The 22,315-nt window shown below is 43.4% G+C and overlaps 1 protein-coding gene across 11 annotated transcripts in view; it reads right to left on the reverse strand.

The window, feature by feature from the left end:
- The window catches only part of APBB2 (amyloid beta precursor protein binding family B member 2), a 357,658-nt gene that overhangs the window by 19,591 nt on the left and 315,752 nt on the right, over positions 1-22,315 (reverse strand). Inside the window, exon 1 of one of the 11 annotated variants that reach the window (XM_063107688.1) lies at positions 14,423-14,511. The exons of 9 other annotated variants lie outside the window; for them this stretch is intronic. Coding sequence is in view for 1 of the 2 variants with exons in the window: in XM_063107687.1 (XP_062963757.1) it covers positions 2,834-2,889 (56 nt within the window). In the remaining variant the exon portion in view is untranslated. Of the gene's footprint in view, positions 1-2,833; positions 2,945-14,422; positions 14,512-22,315 lie in introns of those variants that run through there. One more of the 11 variants, XM_063107687.1, reaches the window with a different exon arrangement.

The following is a 22,315-nucleotide window of genomic DNA, read 5'->3' on the forward strand; positions in this document are numbered from 1 at the left end:
GGTGTTCAAAGTCTGCTTTTATTATTCTCAGGTGTACAGTGTTCTAATCACCCTGTAGGGCCTTAATCCATCTTTAAGGAATGAATGAATAAACAATTCTTTACTCAAATGTGTTCTATTAAAAAATAGCCAAGACAGAACTATTTACCCTTTCTCTACATCTCTCCCATGCAAGTCTCTTAGGGTAAACAGAATTTGCTTATGTGTTTACCGTTCTTCAAAAGAAATTTAAGAGGCTTCTACAGACCTCCTAGCTGTTACCTAATTTTTCAATGTTTCTTCTACAGCAGCCCTGGTAGGTGGTACCTAGAATATATCAGTGATATGAAACCCTATTTCCTTAATGAATCAGCCTGTTCTGTTGGTGGAATGCTCTCAGTGAACCAAAATATATTTTTTTAAATGATGAACTGAAACTTGCCTCCCTGTAATTTTTGCTTGCTGGATTTAGTTTTGTTTTCTGGAGAAGCGCAGAACAAGCTGACCTTGTCAGCCACATGGCAGCCCATGTAACTGGCAGTAACTCTTCCTTGCCCTTTTCCTATTAGACTCTCTTCCCGTCTAGTCTCTCACCAAATTTCTTCTGTTGCTATTTCTTACCAAGACTCCACAATTTGATAACATCCTTCACATAACACATAATTGCTCAGGTCAATAACACGTTATGTTTTACACAGGGAATCTGTGAAGGCTGACATATGATGGACATTGGATGAACGGGGGAAAAGAAGTCAAAGAAAAAACCCACTTTGAAATACTGTCTCCTTATCCATGAAGGATGTTTTAATAAATGTTGCACTCATAAGAATTATACTAAGACTTGCTAGAATATACCCAATGACTCTTTCCTCCCAGTTTGTCTTTCTGTTGAAGGGATCAGCTACCAGAGTTGTTACCAGTGCAGAAGGCAGGTCCCATCAGCAAATAAGGATAAAACAGTAGCAAACGGATTTGATCCAAACATTACTTTATGACGAAGGGCTCTCTCTCCTCTGTTTCACTTGCACAGGGCCCAGCACAGGATCCGAAATAGAATTTGGAAGGTGGGCCCACAAGAGAACACGCAGTAATTATGGAGCTCCTGGGCGCTACCAAAATGTCAATCACTGATAGATATAAGGCCTGAAGGAAGGAGTCCTGTTTTCAAGACTGTCTCTTCTTTGCCTCACTGCTCTTATTTGGTGATTATAATTTAAAAATCTTGTTTTAGGGGTGGGAGGAGCCAGGAAGAGGGAGAAAAGGCATGAGAAATTTCATCTTTATAGATGGCCAATCCAGAATGTTTTATACACATGTGACTTTGTTTTTTAAAATTTTACCCAAGGGCACATGCACCATATGTGGACATCACTAAGTTTATCAAAGCTCAGGCTTGGTAAAATCAACTTCCTTTCTCCTCCTTTGCAAGCTCAAGAAGCTGCTGAGTACTTATACTCTGGAAGGTGCACTCCAGAAACTTATCACCTGGGTAAACACACATTCTCCGCAGGGAGTTCTTCAGCAGGCACTTTCATGAGACATTGTAAATAGCAGATTTGAAATTCTACCAGCTGAATAATCAAGGTGGCTTGGGCAAATCAGAATTGCAGCCCTCTCTAGAAGAGTCCTACCATTAATATTCAGAGCAACTGCTTCCCAGTGAGGAAATCTTAATAAACAGAGAGTAGCAACTAGCACACATCTGGAAATAGCCTCCCATTGACTCGGACAGGACTTGTGTTGCTTTAGACGATGGAGCTCATGTCCACACACACAATCCTCATCCTCCAGAACCTGCCACTGCCTCCCCAGGTCAGCGTCTCCTCGAAAGTGATTTAAAAAACCAGCCAAGCTTGCAAATTCTCCTAATCACGCCCTCTGGAAGACTAATCCTGGAAGTGCTACCCACCCAATCTCTGCTGTCTCCCTTTCCCTCCTAACCACTGAGCAATGACAGCAGCTTATCATAGGGAGAAGAGCGGCTGCCAGCCGAAGCCGGCCCAAATTCCATGGTCAGACACACGAAACTGTTTGCAGCTAACACTAGCCGAGGACTTCTCTTCATTTCCCAGCTCCCAACCGGGAGTATAACTGAGACTGATTCCAGTGCAAAGAGATTGCCTCCGTGTCGCTCCACCTTCAAGGAGAAGAATCTCAAAATTCCCTGCTTCCATCAAAAACGGAGTTTTTATTAAGTGACAGAGATATGGAATAGCAGAGCTTTAAGCCTCCCATCAGTCAAACAGGCAGACTGACATTCAAAGCATTGGACAAACACATGTGAAGTCTAAATGCCTTTCATTTCATAGTTATACCCTTTCCATAGTTATAACCTTCTCGTGGTGGGGATGGAGGATATGAATTCCATGTATTTTGGATAATAATTGATACTGACATGGAGTCAGTGCTTCTGGCTAGTAGCTTAGTGCCAAACCTTACCACGAAACCCTAGAGAAGACATTATGTAAGTACTAATATTAATTCTCCAGGAAGCATGAAAAGCCTCCTTACACAACATGGTACAGAACCTAAATACATCTATCACATTTACTCCCTAGTATGCTGATTAGATTTTCCCAGCCATTAGAGAGAGTGACCACATTGCTGTTTTACTCAATCACTTGGCCCATCACCTTCCCCAAACAGAGTCAAACACAGAAGAGGGTTAGGGACCCAGATAGGACTCCAGACGCTGATTTAAATGATGGTGATAAAAGGTTAAACAAAACAAAACAGAGTTCTGCCTTTCAAAGGCAACGATGGCTGCGAAGATGACAATGTGGCATGAAGAAAGCAATTGAGCTTTGCCAGACACATAAGACACTACGAAGGAGAAGTGAAATAGGGTGGTTACCTCTCTCTGAATCCAGGAAGGCATGCGGGAACAGAGCAGAAACAATACGTTAGCATTCACACAGCATCCAGTAAATAAAACAGCCCCGTTAACAGCAACTCTCAGCACTGACATCCCACCTTATTTCCCAACTTTGCTGAAATTAATAGCCTTTCAGTGCTTATTTTAGCTGAACTCTGTCGCCCAGAAGTGTGTATTTTGAGCATATTACGATGAAGCCAAGAGATGCCAGCTGAATTTACAGAGGCAACATATCAACTGGGGGAGGTAATCGGACTTAAAATATCACAGTCAAATACAGGAAGCTGTTTGCAGAAAACACTGGCAAAGGACTTGTCTTCATTTTCCAGCTCCTCCTGCTCCCAATAAAAAAACATATGGAAACAATGACATGAACACGGCCTTACCTGTTGTATTACTAATGCTCCGACATTCTATTAGTAGAGCTACAACATGGAAACCCAGGTACTTTCACTGAAATGCATCCTTAGAGGGCAATGGGGAGGAACACAGGGCAGAAGGTCAAAGGCAGAGGTGGGAGGCAGGAGAGACAGCCGACAAAACCTCAAAGGGAGAGGGAACAGATATGTGCCCGGGAAGTGGGCAGTGGAATGTGGAGAGGAGCAGAGAGCCATTTGGGGCCACATGCTTTCAGATCCATCCCTGAGCTAACCCTAATTTCATTCACCTAGCCCCCGACCCACGGTGCTCACTATTCCTCTGGTCTAGTCACAGCTGATTTGAAAGGGCCCTAGGGCAGAGCCCCCAAGTCGGCCATGCGCATGCATTGGACACAGAGCAACTGGACTGAAGAGGAGGAAGCACCGGATCAACAATGAGGGGAACTGGAAGAACCCAACGTCCACAGAAACCTGCTCTCTTGGGTGCCCTAGGGCCAGAGTCATGGAGCGGCCAGCAGGGCCCTGCAAGGGTGAGAGCTAAATTCATGGCGTGAAACAATGAGCACACCAGACAGTGAACCACAAAGCCGTTTAGTGGAAAGGCAGAGCTGTACACAGAACCATGACCATAGTGCTCTACTAAGCGGGGGAAGAAACAAACCCAAGTTGCACATATATGGTCTCATATGAAAACCAGAAAAGTTTGAACATGTATTTTAGCATATGCATAGTAAAAATTCTGGAGCAACATAACATCCAGGACTGTCATCTGGAGGAGTGATTATGGAAGATTTCATTTAATATATTTGTTTAAATATTATACAATAAGCACATATGAATTTTGTAATAAAAATATGTAAATATCTACCTCAATATTCAAGGAAACCATTGTGATAAGCATACCCCAAGGCATAGGTAACAACACTAATATTTAGGACTACAATAACATGCCCAACAACTACCTTTATTGAGCTCTGGCTCTGTGTGGTTCCTAACAGCAACCTGAAAGGGTCAATATTACTATTCTCACTGACAGATAAAGAAACAAGATCAGAGAGCTTTAGGAACTTGACCAAGGTCACACAACTAGTAACATGGTGAAGACAGGGTTTGATGGATCGTAGGCTACAGGACTCCTTAATTCTAGTCTTCCTTGATGCACCTATGATAGGTACCCAACACTTCTACACAGTCCTGCAGAGCCCTCTTGGTTTGTCTCCCAAATGACAAGCCCAGAAGGTCCCTATATACAGATGTTCAAGGTAGGGTCAAAGTGTTTGGCAAAGAACCTGGGGTTTTAGAGGAACAGGGGAACCTCTCTCCCTTTCCTAGGCCTGTGAACTTCTGTGAGGGGACAAGTGTCTGAAAATTCTCAGGAGAGGTTCTTTAGGCTGAGGAGGTAGACAGAGTTGTGTTCACATCTCGATGGTACTTGTATTCCTTCGGGTACATTACTCTCCCATCACTCAACACATTTCCTGGGCTCGCTCCAAGAGTCAGGCACACTGTGCTAGATGGTGTGCCCCTTAGACCCTGTTTCCTTGCCAGTGAAAAGGGGATAAGAACGCGGGGCTCATGGTGGTCATGAGAATGAATGAGATGACATGCCAGGCACGTAACAACGGTGGAATAGCCTGCATTGTTAAAGTTGTTACCATGAAGACATCTGAGATGGCCTGTCCCCCATGGAAGGACAGTCATCTGGGGAAGTAGTGGTGACCCTCGCCTGTCCTTGCTGGACACCATCTACCACAGGATGATGGAATCACCTCCTGCTCGGGTCCCTCTACAATACCTCAGCCCCACCTGTCATAGTCAGTCTTTGGAGGCAATTTAGATTACTGGCAAAGGATTCAAAGACCTAGATCGTAGTTCCCGTTTGAGTAAACAGCTAACTGTTTAACATCATGCAAGTCACTTAACCTCCCTGAGCCTTCTCATCTCAGATCTGATGTTCTAGGAACCTCCTAGTGCTCATATTTTTGTCAGAAAAGGAATTGTCAGTGATTTGACTCTTACCACAAAGAATATGTAAGCATCACTTCTTTGACTAGCTTTTGATTTATGCCAAAAACTTTTAATTTCTTATTCTTAATAAAAAGCCTATGCTTAGTGTATGACAAAAACGTTGCCCAAAAACCTTAAATCCAAATACCTAAGACAACAATCTGTTTCTTTTGTGTAATTATTATTGTAGCTTTGGATATTTTATATCAGAACCATTATTAGTGACTCACTTAAGGAAATAACATTGGTATGTAGACACTGTTTTCCCTGAACATAGAACTTGGAAAACTTATATTGCAAAGTTTTAACATGGTTAATTCTTTTGGGGTTAATGGACACTGCTTGATATAACTGTCAAAATGAAAACCAGCCATAAATAGAGACTTCAGTTGATTAGAACATGGTGTTATAACACCAAGGTCAAGGGTTCAGATCCCTTTACCGGCCAGCCACCCAGAAAAAAAAAAAAAAAATCCAGAAGAGTCAGACAGTGGCAGCTGCTCTACCAATTTGGCACCTTGTAAAGTTGCCGTGAAAAAAACATCAGCCCAAAGCCAAGCTTCTGCACAAGACAAGCCATCCTGAGAGTAGAGAAGGCTAAATTTAGAGTCAGGCACAAGCCTCCTCCCTGCTCGCTCTACCAGATGCCAGTGGGAAGAATTAAACTGCAAGATTAATTCCACACAAGCAGCACACCCTAAGGCTGCCTGATCAGCTTGCTCTTGGCGGCTGATCCTTGGGAAAATAAATGTGGGAGTAACTGGCAATGTTTTCATTAATAGAAGCCTGAAAATATAGAACTACTTGGCATGTGTAACAGGGCCTCCAGATCGAGGCCAATAGAAAATTCTTAAAAAAAAATGCACACCAGCACGATCATGTCTCTTCCAGCTTTTTGGAAGAGGATGCTGTCTCCTGTTGCTGGCACGGCCACCTCTTGCTATGCATCGCACACCGTCCACTTTCCACACGCAGAGCACGCAAGGCAAGACTTGCCTTTGGGCTTCTCGCTCCATTTTTGCAGAACTCTCTCTGTTTCCGTGCTCAGTTAATGCTTGTTTTTTATCACTGGGAAGTCGTTTGAGCTTTTTAAACACAAATCACTATTATTTACATGACAATGAAGTAAAAACTGTAAAAGTTTATGTCATGAAAATTCTCATACCAGCTCCTGTACCTGACAGTTTATTTTTTCTCTCAGCTTCAAGTTTTTTGTTTTTTGTTTTTTCCCCCTGACATTTATAAGCTGTTTGCCCTTGGTCATGACCCTCAGCATTGTGTTCTTCAGTTTCTTCACCTGTAGAATGGGAATAATGGTGGCTCTCACCTCCTAAGAGAGCTGTGAGGATTACACTAGCTGTCCATATAAAACTCTTACAGTAGCGTGCTGGCTTGCAGTGTGGACTGGAGGTACAGGCTCGGCGGCGCGGTCCCCACGTGGGAGTGTGAAGGGAGGTCAGCCAAAAGGAAGGTTCCTAACCTGGTTTTGCATCATGGCATGTTTTGAAATCTAATGAAAATGCTCCAGAAAAAATGTGCATGGACTCACAATTTTACGCACAATTTTGAATGGGGGTGGAGCCTGGAAAGGTTCAGTAATCCCTGAAACTCATTCCCAGACCACTTAAGAATCTACGCCCTGCAGGTGAAAGACTTCTGAACTGAAATGAATATGGAATTCATGCAAATTGACCATCTGGTTTCTGGTGAGATTCAGAAAATTCAGCTCAGGGAAAGGGTCTATCTTTCCAAGGTCCAAATGGCCACAGGAACACCTGCCTCTGACCAAGTGTGCCTTCCTCCTGCCGCCCCGCTCCTGCCCACCAGCACCACGCAGCCTGTTAACTCTAAGACGAGGGAGTTAGGATTTAAAGTGGCTTAAGGTTATTGAAATTCAAGGCGCATTCTTCTAAACAAAGGACTTCCTCATGCCATTGGAAAGAAGACGCAATAGTTTCCAGTCAGCTTATTAATGAGGGGAGGAAAAAGGAAATTTAAAAGCAACCAAGAAATGAGTATATTTGAAGAGAATGAGAATTAAGAAGGGGGTTAGCAAGAAATTGGTAACGGGCCACAAAAGATGATTACATTGTGTAATGTTGACTATATTAATTACCCTGACTTGAACATCACATATTGCACACAGGTATTGATACTCAATGCTCTCCCCACAGATATGTACAATCAACTATGCTTCAATAAAAACCAACAACAAAAAAGAACTAAGGAGCTTCAGTTTTCATCTGTGCTATTTTACAGATTATAAAAACAAACAAAACACAAAAAACTCACTTCTCTGAATAACTGAGAGAAAGGAGAATACACACACAATTTACATTTAGTTCTCAAGGGAGAGGGAATTCATGCCATGTTACGGTGTCTACTTTAAACTACAAAGTTTAAGGTATAATCAAAAGATAAAGTTATATAAATTATATCTGAATTGTGAAACCATGGGCGGTCTTCCTTTCTAAAAGGAGAGATGGTAAAACAAAAACAAAAAAGTACTCTATGCCCAGAAGGCTCCTATCTGAGAAGGTACAGGAATGGGTGAAGGATAAAGACTGACACAGAGTAGGGAGGATGTCATCTCTCCATTCTGGCAAAGTGGTTGCCACACAAGAAATGCCATGACTTCCTTGGCAAGGCGCAGACGAGGCTCTGAGTTAAAATCATGGTGAGCCTCTGGGTGGATTCTCTTCACCTCCACGCTGCCAGCCAGTGGAGGGCTGCTTGTGGGTAAGGCACATCCTTAAATCAGCTTCTAAATGTGCAAGGAGACTGGGAGCTATCACTTTACAGCCAATCCCCATTTCTTTGGGCAGATACAAGAGGACTAGGGTAGACAACATAGAAAGCCAATACACTTGAACTTCCTTTGAGTTTTCTTCACTTCCATCTGGATACAGTTATTGCTGATATTTTGTAAACTCAATAAAAATAGACATCAACACTAGAAGCCTGAGCACTACTAATAAAACGACAACAGCGGCTTCCATCTATTGGACGCTGCCATTCAGCCAGGCTCTGTTCTTGGTGCACATTATCACCAAGCCACAGGATAACCCTGCAGGGGAAGCGTCACGACTCCCATTTTACAAGGCTCAGGAAATTTAAGTTAACTTCCTCAAACACCACAGTTAAATTCCCTGAACCCTAGTGATGGATCCGCAAAGTGAACGCAGGTTGCCTGGCTGGGCTCTCTCCTCTGCTGTCTGGTTCTGGGACACCTGGCACCTGAGCCTCCCTCCCAACCCCTGCAGGTGAATTGGCTCTGCAGGTGAATCCCCCAAAGAATTGGCTCTGCTCAGGACCCCACCCCTCACTGGAGAGGTGGCCTCAGATGTCCCCTTCTCTCTCTGTCTCTATTGGACTTTTGGTTCCACCTCTGCTGGAGCTCGTGACAATAGTTAAGTGGTGTGCTTGGTTTAAAGTTATTTCTTCTCATCCTCTACACAGCAGCCAGTTAAACCCAAAACTCCCCAGCTCCCCCATCCCTGCCAGGCTCTGACCACACTGGGACACTTCTGCTGTCACACACATAGCCTGCTCCTGTCGCAGAGCCTTTGCACTGCTGTTCCCATGGCCTGCCTGCTTATTCCCCAGCTCCTCCTGTGGCAGACTCCTCCTGGTTGTCACTGCCTCCAAAAGACCCCTGTGGACCCCTCGGTCAATGTCAGCACTCACAGCCACCTGAAAATACCCTGCTTATTCATCATCTGTCCTTCCCTGCCCATCCTGCAAAAAAGTAAAGTCCATGTGAGCAGGAAACTTTCTGCCTTGTTCACTCACCACTGCCCAGCACGTACAGGTGATCAACAAATACTTCTGAATGAATGAACAAATAAATGGGCTAAACAGAGGACTCCCTCCCTTATTCCTCATTGTGCTGGTGAGAGCCTGAGGGAATGGTGCTATGAATAGTAGGGAGTTGGTTGGATGGCTTTTTCTCCTGCTATTGTTAATCACAGACAGCGCTTCAAAAATGACTTGGGTTCATATTCCGTTTTCATGTCATCTAGAACAATGTTAATAAAACATATACTTCATCTCAATGGGCAGGAGGCAAGTTCTGAGAATATCATTAATCTCTTGTGACTATTTGAAAGCAAAGCAAATCTGTACTCTGATCACCTTCAGCAGAAACAACAATGATGTTTCCAGAGCCCCTAACTCGATTCCTTCTTTGAAACATCTGTCTAAATGAAAAACAGCTCCTCTCCTCCTGAAGAAATCAATATATGAATTTCCCTTGTATATTGATTTCTATCAAGATTTACTGACTGTCCAGATAACTTTCTTTATATTTGTACTCTAGGAAAAACAAACCTTTGCTTATCATTTAGGGAAAAGGCCCAAGACAGCACATTCCCACACATGCTGGGGCGGAGGACAGAGTGAAGGCCACGGGATGAACTTACACCAAGCACCTCCCAGAGGCCCTACGGTCCCCCGGCAGGAGTTAACTTCTTGATACGGTTTGAAAGAATATACTTTCTTCCTATTTAGTAAAGTTAGTTTTTATAGGCAGTTGGTCTCCTTGGTCCAGCATGTTTTTTTCTTTTTCATCAAAAATGGTAAGAAAAATTCTGAACAAAAACTACAATGCCACTGCTGTAACACCCTGTTTTTATTGTTTGAGTTTGCCTTCCTGCTACTGTCCATATTTGTTTATATCTAACAATTAGAATAAACATACCATCTTAAAAGAAGAGGCTCCAGTGTGGGATTACACCTGCAACAGCCTGTCTTCTGCAGGAATTCCCTTTGGGGACGGTTTTCAGCACTCCACAAAACTGGCCAAAGGTGACAGCCTTCTTATTTCCAAATGACAAGCTCCCTATCTCAATTGTCATTGTGGGTTCCACTCGGGTCCTTTAGATCAGGGATCAGCAAACTATGACCTGCCAAATCTGCCCCTGATTGTTTTTTAAATGAAGTCACTGGAACACAGCCACAGCTATTTGCTTAGGGACAGGCTATGGCTGCTTTTGTGCTACAACTACACAGGCGAGTAGTTGCAATGGAGACCATATGGCCCACAAAGCCTGAAATATTTAGTATCTGGCCTTTACAGAAAGTGTGCTGACCCCTGCTCTCAATGACAATCTGATTTGGGGATGCAACATACAATGTGGACAAACACTGGTTAAATAATTTGTGCAGGCCAGTGTGAAATGAAAATGCAAGAATCCCTGTTAAAAAATTATTTGAAATTTCAAAATAGTAACAGCAGAGCATAAACCAAGCATGGGACCCTGTGACTGACTGAAATGGTGGAATAATTCTTGTTATAGGTAACAAATTCCAGGCTGGCTAGAAACTATTCCACCAGGATGCAGGAATAAGAGCTTTTCCAACTTGCAAATTCTTTAGAACCAAAAAACCTTTTGCTCAGCTGAAATCTTACATGGATGCCCAACATGTGAAATAGCATCCATGTGGATCTCTACCCCAGTCATTTTATTCAAAAGGGTTACCAGCAGGCAATGACTCTTAGAATGCTTTAAGGGTAGGAGGGGATGAGAAACAAAACACACCAGAATCCTTTTAAGCAGCATTTTCAGGAAACCTGGCAAATAGATGCATGCTTTGACATGACAGAATCAGGCCAACTCAGCCCCAATTGTCAACTGTGCTCTCGGCAGCTGCTTTTCCTATATCATAATTATTTCAACTGTCATAATTTATTCATCCCCAGACAAGCTTACATGTTGTAGGGTAAGCAGTCCAGGCTTCCAGATCAGAAAGGCTGGCAGTCCCCAGTCACTCCTGCCCCTTCCCATCTGCTCAAAATACTAAATGCAGAAGGAATATTTTCTGCATCAATGTAGTTTTGCAAAACCAAATCAAATTTGGTTTCAAATCAAAGTTCCCTGATAAAGATGCCATAAGCTTTCCAGTTCATAATTCTGCAGCTAGAATGAGGGGGCAGAAAACCCCATCAGAAATGAAGTATTTTGTTTTTCTACCTTACAGATATAAGTAAATAGCTGTTCCAGCTCCCAAACTGCTCAGTGAATTTCCTGCAAAGTTACTAAGGAAGCTGACTCTGATTTGAAATACATAGGTAACAAGTTTTATTTATGAGAGAATATCAATTGTCGGAACTACAGGGATGTTGCATGTGAAATAAATAACTTCAAATGCAATCATTAATGGCTTCTTGTAAAACTGGAAGCAAAGGTAGAATAATTCCATATAGATAAAGGCTTAAACCTGTCTTCTTTTCTTACTTTGATGCTTTATTTTTATGCCAGAACAAAGAAAAATGCCCAAAGGTCTGATAACCAGTTAAGAACAACAGTCAGGGCACTGAAGGGTGAAAATGTCTTCAAGGGTTTCTCATGGCAGTAAAAATAAAACCCAAACCTTCAACCATAGCCCCCAAACCCCTGCATGATCTTGCCCCACCCACCTCTTCCACCCCAGCAGAGACCAGTGGCCTCCTTGCTCCTGCGAATGCTCCTCTTCCTCAGAGCTTCCCATGTGCCCCGCCAATGGCTGGTTTCTTCTTAGCCTTCAAGTCCAGCTCATGTTACCTCCTAGGATGGGCCGTCTCCTGGTGGCCCCTTTCCTCACTGAGCTACTCTCTGTGGCATCATGCTGTTGATTGTCTTCAAGGCACTTAGCATAAGTGATATCACCCTGCTCCTTAAATTGTTTTCCTGGTTTTATCTCCTGCTTCTTTGAACAGGAACCTTGTCTGTCTCACTACCTGGTGTACCTCACAAGGTTCCTGACACATAGGAGATGCTCCATGTCTGCTGAAGAGCATATTAACCTACAGATTATAAATATCAAGCACCTGTGATGGTCATAATTCAACCCTGAAAACAGAAAATGAAGTATTTTCTTCTACATTCATTCACCTGCCCATCCAACAATTCAATTACTTATGGACAGCATCCTATACCAGATATTATGCTAGGGCATGAAGAATCCAAAGGTCTAAGCACTTCTCAAAAATGTTACATTCTGTGCTCAATATAGGCACTTTAAAAACATCAAGTTACTCTCTATTACTTAGTACATTTCTACGTGATCCCAGGGACTTGTGGAAAAGTTTGAAAACCCACAGAGTAAGGAGTTATGTGCCATTGGTCCACTCCCAAAAACCCATAAAAAGTATATGGAGAGTAAATAGGGTTTTTCAAATGTGTTCCAGGTCCCTTCACCTAGGAGTCATCTCTTAACACTTGGAGACTGTGGGCAAATGTGAAGCTTTGCTCAGTAAGTGGTACAGAATGAAATGCATTTCCTTGAGGGGCTCTTCAAGATGAAAGCTGTTGAGGTGAGAGAAGGAGATGCGAGGCTGATGGTTTTTCAGACAGACTGGAATTACCATAGCCAAATAAACAATGCCACTGTTCAAACTTTTAGATCTCAGCTTCTGGCCCTCCTTGCATCTCCTGACTCTTTTGAGAGGTGAAGGTAAGCAACTGTCCACGGTCAAGGTAAGCAAGTTCAAAAAGACCAACTCCAGTGCAGAATGATTTGCTGGTCTGATTAATGCTGCCACGTTTGGAGTGGACCTGGGCCCCATCTGTTTGCACCTACAGCCCTGGGCTTAGCTGACCTCCAGGGCAGCAGCCAGCAGCAACATCCTCTAGTCTCACCTCAGCGTCATCCTCAATGCTTCCCAGGTATGCTCCACTTCAGAGGACCTGAAATGGGCCCTATGCCAGCACAGTGTGAGCTCCAAGAAAGCATGAGAGTACCTGTTGTGTTTACCACTTAATCAACAGTGCCAATGCCCAGCACATAGCAGGTGTTTGATACATACTTGTTAAATAAATTATCCCAATTGCTCAAGAGCTAGAAGAATTCAAAAACGAGCTAGAAGAATTAAAAAATGAGCCAGTTGTTAGAAAAGCAGGTTTCTCACTGCTGAGCCAAGAACCAAGGCACCTTCTTTGACAATACTGGCTCATGCTTTGTGGAAAGTCTTTCTCCTATTAAACATTTAATTCATTGAAACAACACAGCCACTGATAACTTTAACCAAATGACAGACAAAATTTACGAAAATGGATTTAGGGTTGTTTTCCTGACAACACATTCAGCTTCTAGCTTCTTGGGAGAGGCCTCGGAGCACTTAATTCCTTTCTAAAAGCAATAACTAAAAGGCAGTAGCAAAGATCTGAACTTTAGGGAGACGAAAACTTACAAATTGCTTCTGTGTCAGACAGGCAGGAGGAGGGACTGATTGCTCAATGGTCTAAGAAAACCCAAAAGACAACAGTGTGAGGAAAACAGGCAGAATCCCCCATTCATGATACAAGTCAAAGCCGGGCTGCAGCTGCAGAGTTATAAAAAGAAAGAAAAAGACTAATGGGATTTACCTCCTCCTCCCGCCTTCTCACACCCAAGGCAGTAATGAAGATTCACAGCTACACATTAATTAGGAATCCATAGACGTGCCTGGTTACAATATTGGTACAGGGAACAGATAATAGATACAAAAGGCACAGATTCCCTGAGAATCTAATCGAGTGTTGTAATCAATATTGAAATCATCACGTTTTTCTTTTAAAAAAACACTACTACTTTTCCAATGCCAAGAGCAGGCGCGTGATAAGTTGGCTGCCTTTCTACCTTTTGGGAATTTGAGACATTTTCTCACATGGAAGCCACACCAATACTCTAAATCATGTAACTAAAATTATTTGGAAATGCACAGTCTTTCTACACCAAAGGGTATTGCTTTCAACGCAAATATTGGATCACGACGACCCTGCAATATTTTCCACTCCTAATGGAGCCCAGAAGACAGAACTGTGGATTCACCCGGGGGCATGTGAGATGAACGCAATTATTCATTCACTGGATGACACAACACGGGCCTCAACAGAAATCCAGTGCAGACCCTCAGTCGTGCACCACGGAGCGGCTTCCTGCCGGCTGGCACACTGGGGTCGAGGGACGCCTCCCCCACTTCCCGCCATCCGCACCGGTCCCTGCAGTGGGGCGGAAGCACCTCTCCTCAGCCCCTGCGGCCCCCCACGGCCAGGCCTCTCGCCGAGCGCCGACTCCGGGAAGGCAGGGCGCAGCCTTTGTCCCGCGGGTCTCCCGCGCTGTCCTCGCTGTCCCCGCGAGTGGCGAGCGAGCTCGGGCTCCAACCCGTTCCCTCCGGTGCACCTGCAGACAAAGGCGCGCCGTCCGCCCCCAACTTCCTCACCTCTGTCTCCGGGCCGGCCCGGGGCTGGGCGGGGGTACCGCCCCCGGCACGAGGACGAGGCCCGGCCGTCGCTCAGGCCGGCAGCGGCGCGTCCCTCCAGTCTCAAGTTGAAACGAGTGGCGCCCGCGCCTCCCCGCGCAGGGCCCGCCCCCCCGCCGCCGCCACCGCCCATTGGCTGCCGGGGAGGCGCCTGGGCCCCGCCCCGCCAGATGCTCGGGCCAGATGCTCCCACCAGGTGCCCCCAGCTGCGAGGGGCCAGGCCAAGGGCGAGCAAAGAGAGGGGTGGAACCACTCACCCCGGCATATGCCCCCTTTTTGTGACGAACGTTTTCCTTTTTGGACTTTCAGGACTCGAAAAGTCCAATCTAACCCCACCGAACCTCTTCAGAAAGTTCATGTCCCAAGCCTGGGTTTCTTGTTTCTAATATGATCCTGCCTGATCCGTGCAGAAAGGAGGGAGGGTGGGGGGAAGGGCTGCTACTGCAACCTGCAGCCACAAAGCTTTGTGATGCCACGACAAAGCAGAAAGCAAACTGTAGTCTGATGAATCAGAACGACTGGATCTCAAGAGGCAGCAAACTTTAAACTGAGCTGGAAGGTATTTTTTACAGACTTCCTGCCAATTTACACGAAGCACTTAACAGCAGCTCACCAATACACCCCTTTAGGATCTTCGCCCCTCTTAAGGCACCTTTTGTTTACAGCTGACTTGAAGCCAAGATCAGACCGGCACCCCAACATTGTCATCTCTAGCTGAGAGTCCCTCCTCCCACATACATGGAAGCAGAAAAGTGTCCAGTTGGCTAAGTGACAGCATTTTAAATAAGAGTGCTGGCCAGCCACTGGCCAAAATAAGAGTTTGAAAGGAAAGCCCCAGGTCTCTACTGACAATATTCTGTATGCACTGGAAGTACTTCCTCTTTCTAATTGTTTCTGGGCAAGAATAAGTTATTTGATTGACTGATTAACAAAGAGGACATTAGCCACGTTTTCTGCTATAGTCAAAGTCCCATACACTCCTTTTACAAAGAAAGGAACAGAAAATAGGAAATACATGTGGAAAATCAAAGGAGTATGTAACTAGGAGGTCTTGTCTGGGTTTAATAAAACATGCCACAGGTATGTGGGAAACTTTTTAATGTTCATGTTTTAAAAGAGGATCAAATATCCACTCATTTGTTCAACATTTATTAAGCTCTGCCTAAGTGCCAGGCTCTGTGCTGACAATTTTATATTAGGCTCTTGTGATTAACAGTTGTCTTTCTGTGGAGAGGGGCACGATTTAATTCATGGTATATTTGAATCTATGACCAGGAGAGACCACCTCAGTTATTTAGAAGAGTTATTTATAATGAACTGCTCTGGCAACCACAATTGTACAGAACAGCCCAAACTGGAAGTGGCGGTGGAGATCGGTTTGAGGCTTGGGGTTCAGCAGCCAGAACAGATATCACCAAGTCCAGAGACATGAACCAATTTCCCAGGATCACACCTGTCACCCTTTCTTTCAAAGGCTGCCCTTCCTTCCTTACACATAATCCTAATAAGTTTGGTTATCTGATTCTCTGCCTACACAAGGGTGGAAGCAACAAATCAGACAGGGCTGCCAGATGCCCACAGGGTGACAGCACAGTGTGACAGCTGAGGGTCTGCTGGCAGGGAAGTCATGCCTGACAAGTCCTGCCAACTCTGCCTCCTACTGCTGTCTCAAACTTGTCTCTGTCTCTAAGTCCATGCCACCACCCTAGTCCCAGCCACCATTTTCTATCATTGGGATGGTTACAGTAGTCTTTTAACAGTCTCTCTGCTTCTATTCTTGCCCCCAACAGGCTATTCTCACAGCAGCCACACGTGTCCTTTAAAAAAAAAAAAAATCACAAATGTGAGCATCCATGCTCCTGCTTTACAGCCCTGCAATGACTTCCCATTGCACTGGAGATAAAGTCCACAATGACTCTCAGGGTCTCTGAGACCACCTGGGATCTGGTTCCTGCTTCTCTCTTGGTCAAAGCTGTAAGCACATTCCCTCCTCTTTCTCTGTGCTCCAGCCTCATCATCTTCTTCCAGCTCCTAGAATATGCCCAACTACTTCCCACCTCAGAGCCTTTGCACTAAAGTTTCCCTTCTCTTGAAATGCTCTTCCCTGCACTGCTCACCTGGCCAATCCCTCTCAACCTTTAGATCTCACTCCAACTGCTGATTCCTTTGGAAACTCCTCTTGACTGCCAGCATTGTCCCTCACTACATCCCAGCTTTGCCTTCATAGTCCTTGTCACAGTTTGGCATTATATATTTGGATAATCATTCATTTATTGTTCCTGTCCTTCACTTTATGGTGAGTTGACAGAGTTTGAATGTGTTGTCCCCCAAAACTCATGTGGAAATCTGATCCCCAATGCGGCAGTGCTGGGAGCTGTTTGAGTCATGGTGGCGGATCACTCATGAACGGATTAATGCTCTCCCTGGGGGAGGGGGGTAGTGAGTGAGTTCTCACTCTATTAGTTCCTGTGAGAGCTGGTTGTTTAAAGGACCCTGGCACTTCCTCTCTCTCTCTCTTGCTTCCTCTCGACATGTGATCTGCTTGCACCTGCCAGCCGCTTTCTGCCATGAATAGAAGCAGCTTGAAGCCCATGCCAGATGCAGCTGTCCCAGAACTGTGAGCAAATAAACCTCCATTTTATAAACTACCCAGTCTCAGGTATTCTGTTACAGCAACACAAAACAGACTAATACATGAGTTTTATAAACTTTTACAGTAGAGTCTGCTTTTGTTCCTGTATAGGATTTTAACTTTGACCACAGAGAAGTCTGGCCCTTGCCTTGGCTTCTGGGAGGTAATCTGTAAGACTTTAGGATGTCATGCCTGATAGGAGCGTTTGTTTTCCTAGGCACGTTGGGTCACACACACAAGATGGTCTAACAATGTGATTTAGGGAAGACTTTGCATCATGCAGTATCAGCTCCACCTCTGGAGGGGCTGGAGGCTGAGCTTAGCCACGGGGGCAGTCAACCGTGCCTGTGTGATAAAGCCCCCATAAAAATTCTGGACACCAAGTATCAGGTGAGCTTCCCCTAGCAATACTCCATGGCTACTGTTGAACTTTGTTGCCAGGAAAGTAACACTGTCCGTGACTCTGGGGACATGACAAATAAAGCTCCATGTATGTATGGAACTTTCTTGGAATGTGCCCTATGTGCTTCCTCCTTCAGCTGATTTTAATCTGTATCCTTTTGCTGTAATAAACCACAACCACAAGTATAACAGCATTCAGGGAGTTCTGTGAGTCCTTCTTGTGAATTATGAAACCTGAGGGTGGTCTTACTGACCATTCTTTAACTTCAAAGTTCCCCATTGTATTTTCAACAGCAAGCACATTTCCTGATATACTTAAATTTAATAAGTTAATATTTTTTTCTATAGGTATTTTTCAAACTGACCATGTAATCAGCATGTACTGCCTTTACAATTTAAAGAACACATTTCTGTTTTGCAAACTCCTACTAACGAGTCAAGATCCAGATCAAATGTCATCTCTCCCATGAAGCATTTCTCTACTTCCCCAGGGCTTGCCATCCTTGCCTTTGGGTTCTCTGGCCCATTGCTCTGCTTTCTCAGCAGTTGGTAGTATTGAAACATCCTTTTTTGTGAAGGATCTATGTGAGATCAACTCAGAGTCCCTAGCATTGGGCATGATGCTTGCACAGAACAGGCACACAAAAGGATTTTGCAAAATGAAGGCAATTTTTAGAAAAGATTTGGTTTTTAGAAAGATAGGTTCAATTATATGTGAAATTCTGGTATATATTACAGTTTATTCCCTGATAAATAATATAGCTGTTATTGTAGTAACTGAGGGTTATAAAGGTGTTCAATTCTATTATTTTCTTTTTTCTTTCTAAAAATAAAAACATTACTCAAAATTATTATTCTCTTTAAAAACCTGACAGGCTTAAGTAAAAATATGGAAGCAGATCACCAAACTTAAAAAAGGCATCTGACTTCCTTATTAGAATGAAATATTACAACTTATTTACATAATACATTAAGAAAAAAACCAAACCCAAATACTAATCTTTCTTTCCCCCATACAAACCTAAATGAAAATTCAACCAGCATACCAATAACCTATGATGTCCCCAAGTTGCATAGAAAAATCAATTTTATTTCCTTCCGACCTGCATTTAAACTGGATAATAACTGCTATACCATGCAACAACCATAATCCAATTTCAATTTGTTTGATTAGATGAGTATAAACATTAAACAAGAAAGTCACAGGATTGTCATAACAATGTTCACACTGTTAACTCATTGTAGAACAAAGCATTGTAATTCGCTCCTAGAAAACACGCTACTAGAAAATATGAGGTTAAAAAAAAAATACAAGGGTTCTTCAAAAGGTTTATGGAAAGATTTCTATTATCTTTTAATTCTATTTTTCCACTAAATTTTGAAGTGCCCTTGTGTATACGTATGAATTTTAACTATCCTTAATTACCAACTGCAAAGATCCTTATATTTCCTTGGCCAAATAAGTGCAGCTTTGAGCCAGGAAGCTACTTCAAACACTCCCTGAACTTAGGATAAGGAAAGCCCTGAATAATCAACTTAACAATAACCCACAACGCTCAGACCAACTTGGAAAGCCCTGAATAATCCCTTAAATATTTGAGGCTGTACTTAAACATCTTTTTGTATCACCCTTCATGATCACCGAAGATATCAGTGGTTTTCAAGCTATAATGTGCATGATAACAGTTAAAATGAAGGTGCCAGGGTCTCGCCCCAAGAGTATGATTCAGTAAATCTGGAGCAGACTCCCTGCCTTTTTCACATAAGCAACCTGCCTTCTGACCCAAATGATTTGGAGGCAGGTAGCCTGTGGATTGTATGTTGAGGAATCTGTTTCCAGAGAAGGGAACTGGTACTATGTGTGGTTGCAGGAAGTCAAATGACAACGACACCGGATAAAGGGATGCTGTAGCTCTTTCTGTGTCCCCCATTACACTCTGAGCTCCTGAATGCAGCAACTGTGTTTTACTTGTTTTTGTACTGTTAGCACCCAGCTCATCACTGAGCACTTAAATTAAGTTCATACATAGTAAAGTGGCATGTACCCACACTCACACCTACATGGATGTCAGGACATTCACCGGGGGTATATTTCTGAGGGTCACATATAACCCTAACAGGGTTATCAACAGAGCAGGAAGGATGTTTTGGCAGGATGCTGAAGTAGATCAATGCCTTTCAAACTTCAATGTGCAAATGCAATGTCTGGGGAGATGTTAAAATGCAGATTCTGATTCAGTAGGTCTGGGTAGGGCCTGCAGTTCTAAAAAGCTCCCAGGTGATGCCTATGTTCTTATTCAGAGACTCTACCTTGAGTATCAAGAACCCAGATGCAAATGATCTAAACAATGATCACAAGGACAAACAAACAGCAAAAAAGAATTCAAGCTCAGATCTACAATGAACGTGGACAATGAAAGCCAGGGAATCTGGACCAAGAGTAATATGCCCAAGTTATTTGAAAGGATTGTGTACCCAATGGTTACTCCTGGAGGAATATGTAATATATACTTGTAAAAGAAAACCCCCACTGCCCCCAAGACTCATCAAACACAACAGAAGCTCTGCTTGCACTCATGTAAGGATGTGACCTTTAAAAGATTTCCAGGTCTTACCAGAATATCTCTTTAACTCATCTCTAACAAAAAATTTGAAAAAAAGAAAAGAAATTCTCCCATCCAGTGTCCTGGAGTCTTCCTGTTATGCCCTATAAAATGCAAAGGCTATCTATAATAAATGTGTACAACAACAATCTTTTGTTAAGTGGAAGAGATTTCCAAGCCCTAGGCAGGCAGCATAGCTCATTTTCTCGATGCATTATTCTGCAGACAAATCCTCCCACTAGACCAAAGACCACAGGCGACTCCCTGGCAATCACTGTACCATAAAGAGATTTGACTTTTCCCCCGCACCCAGCAGCTCCTATGTCCCAACTGCCAGGTGGTGGGTGAGCATAAATCGTTACTCTATGATTCAGAATCCTAATAGAACCAGCACAACACTCACTTCTTAAACCAAATTCCTACTCAGCCCCCTGGGCTGCTCTCCCTGGAAAGCAGAATTGTAGGGAAGGGGAGGGGCAGTGTACACTGGCTGCATGAGGATGGAAGACAGAGCCACTTCATGCTCGCTCGGGAATGAAAATGGAAGGCCCAGGAAAAGCTGGCGATCTGGCAACTTGCATGATCACAATTAGAGAAAAGTCATGTTTGTGTGTGTGTGTGCATCAGAAACTCCAGCTTAAACTGATTCTAAATCCAAGGTTGAGAAGGTGGGGGCAGGGGTGAGTGGGGAGAGGCTTCTCTAGGTAGTAAAGCCGAGAGAAGTTCCTGGAAAAAGAAAATCACATTTTTCCTCACTGCCAGCCACCACTGCTCTGGTTTCTGCTTGTAGGGACTACAGACAGAAAACTAAAAACTATAGGGTTTTGCCTTCTCTAGAATGCAATATAGATGGCATTGTATAGTACGTAGCTTTCTGAATCTCAGTTCTTTCACCTAGCCATAACTGGTGAGTTTGTCAGTTCATTCGAACATTTTTTACCAATTTTTTTTTCTTTTTGGTGGCCAGCCAGTATGAGGATCCGAATCATTCCTTTTTATTGCTGTGAATTCCATTACATGGATAGCATGTTTTATTTATCCACCTAGCAGCTGATGGATATTTGCACTGTTTCCAGTTTGAGGCAATTATAAATAAAGGCCATAATAAGAAAAAACCAAGTTTTTTAAATGGGCAAAAAAATTTGAACAGATACATCACCCAAGAAGCTGTATGGTTTTTATAAACATGTAAATGATGCTTAATATCATTAGTTGTTAGGAAAATGCAGGTTAAAACCATAGTGAGTTACCACTTCACACATGTTAGAATGCTAAAATAACAACAAAAACCCTCAAACAAAAAACAAACCCAAACAATCTAGCAATAGCAAGTGCTGGTGAGGACACTGAGCAACTGGGGTCTCTTACTGAGGCCACCAGAGGTGGGAGAGGGGTAGGAGGAGGGAAGGTTAGCGAGAAATTGGTAAAGGGGCACAAAAAAATGACTACATTGTGTAATGTTGAATATACTAATTATCCTCATTTGAGCATCACATATTGCACATAGGTATTGATATTCAACATTGTACCCTGCAAATATGTACAATCAGGTTTCAAAAAAAAAAAAAATGGAAACAAACCAAAAAATCTCTTACTTTGCTGGTGGGAATGCAAAATGGAACAGCTACCTCAAAAAGGGGTGTGGCACATTCCTATATGGGATCCGGACCCGTGGCGGGAGAGTCGCCGCGCTCCCAGCGCAGCACTCTACCAAGTGCGCCACGGGCTCGGCCCTCCTTTCTTCTTTTAAAGCCCTCAGAACCACACCCCTGACCACCATTTTTAATCCATTCACTACTGCACAGTCCTACAGTCCAATCACCTGTTCAAGGCTCCACCTTTCAATTACCGTAATAGGATTTCCCACCCTCTTAACAGTCACAGTGGGGGCCAAGTTTCTAATACACAAAACTTGGGGGACACAATTCAATCCACTACACACTCTTAGGTTTTTATTGAAGAGAAGTGGAAACTGACATTCACACAAAAACCTGTATGTGAATGTTGATAGCAGCTTTATTTATGGTTTGTGATTAACTTCCCTTTTAAGGTGTATAGACAACAGTCTTTTAATGTTTCCTAAAACTTGTTTGGTTTATCTCAGTTTTCCATGTTCACAGACCTGGCCATATCAGTAATCTTAAAAAAAAAATTATTGGATTACAAAACAGAACCATTTTAATTTCCCGATGGTCACAAATTTCCATTTTCAGAAGC

Source organism: Cynocephalus volans, chromosome 9 (genome assembly GCF_027409185.1).
Source record: "Cynocephalus volans isolate mCynVol1 chromosome 9, mCynVol1.pri, whole genome shotgun sequence".
Taxonomy (NCBI): Eukaryota; Metazoa; Chordata; class Mammalia; order Dermoptera; family Cynocephalidae; genus Cynocephalus; species Cynocephalus volans.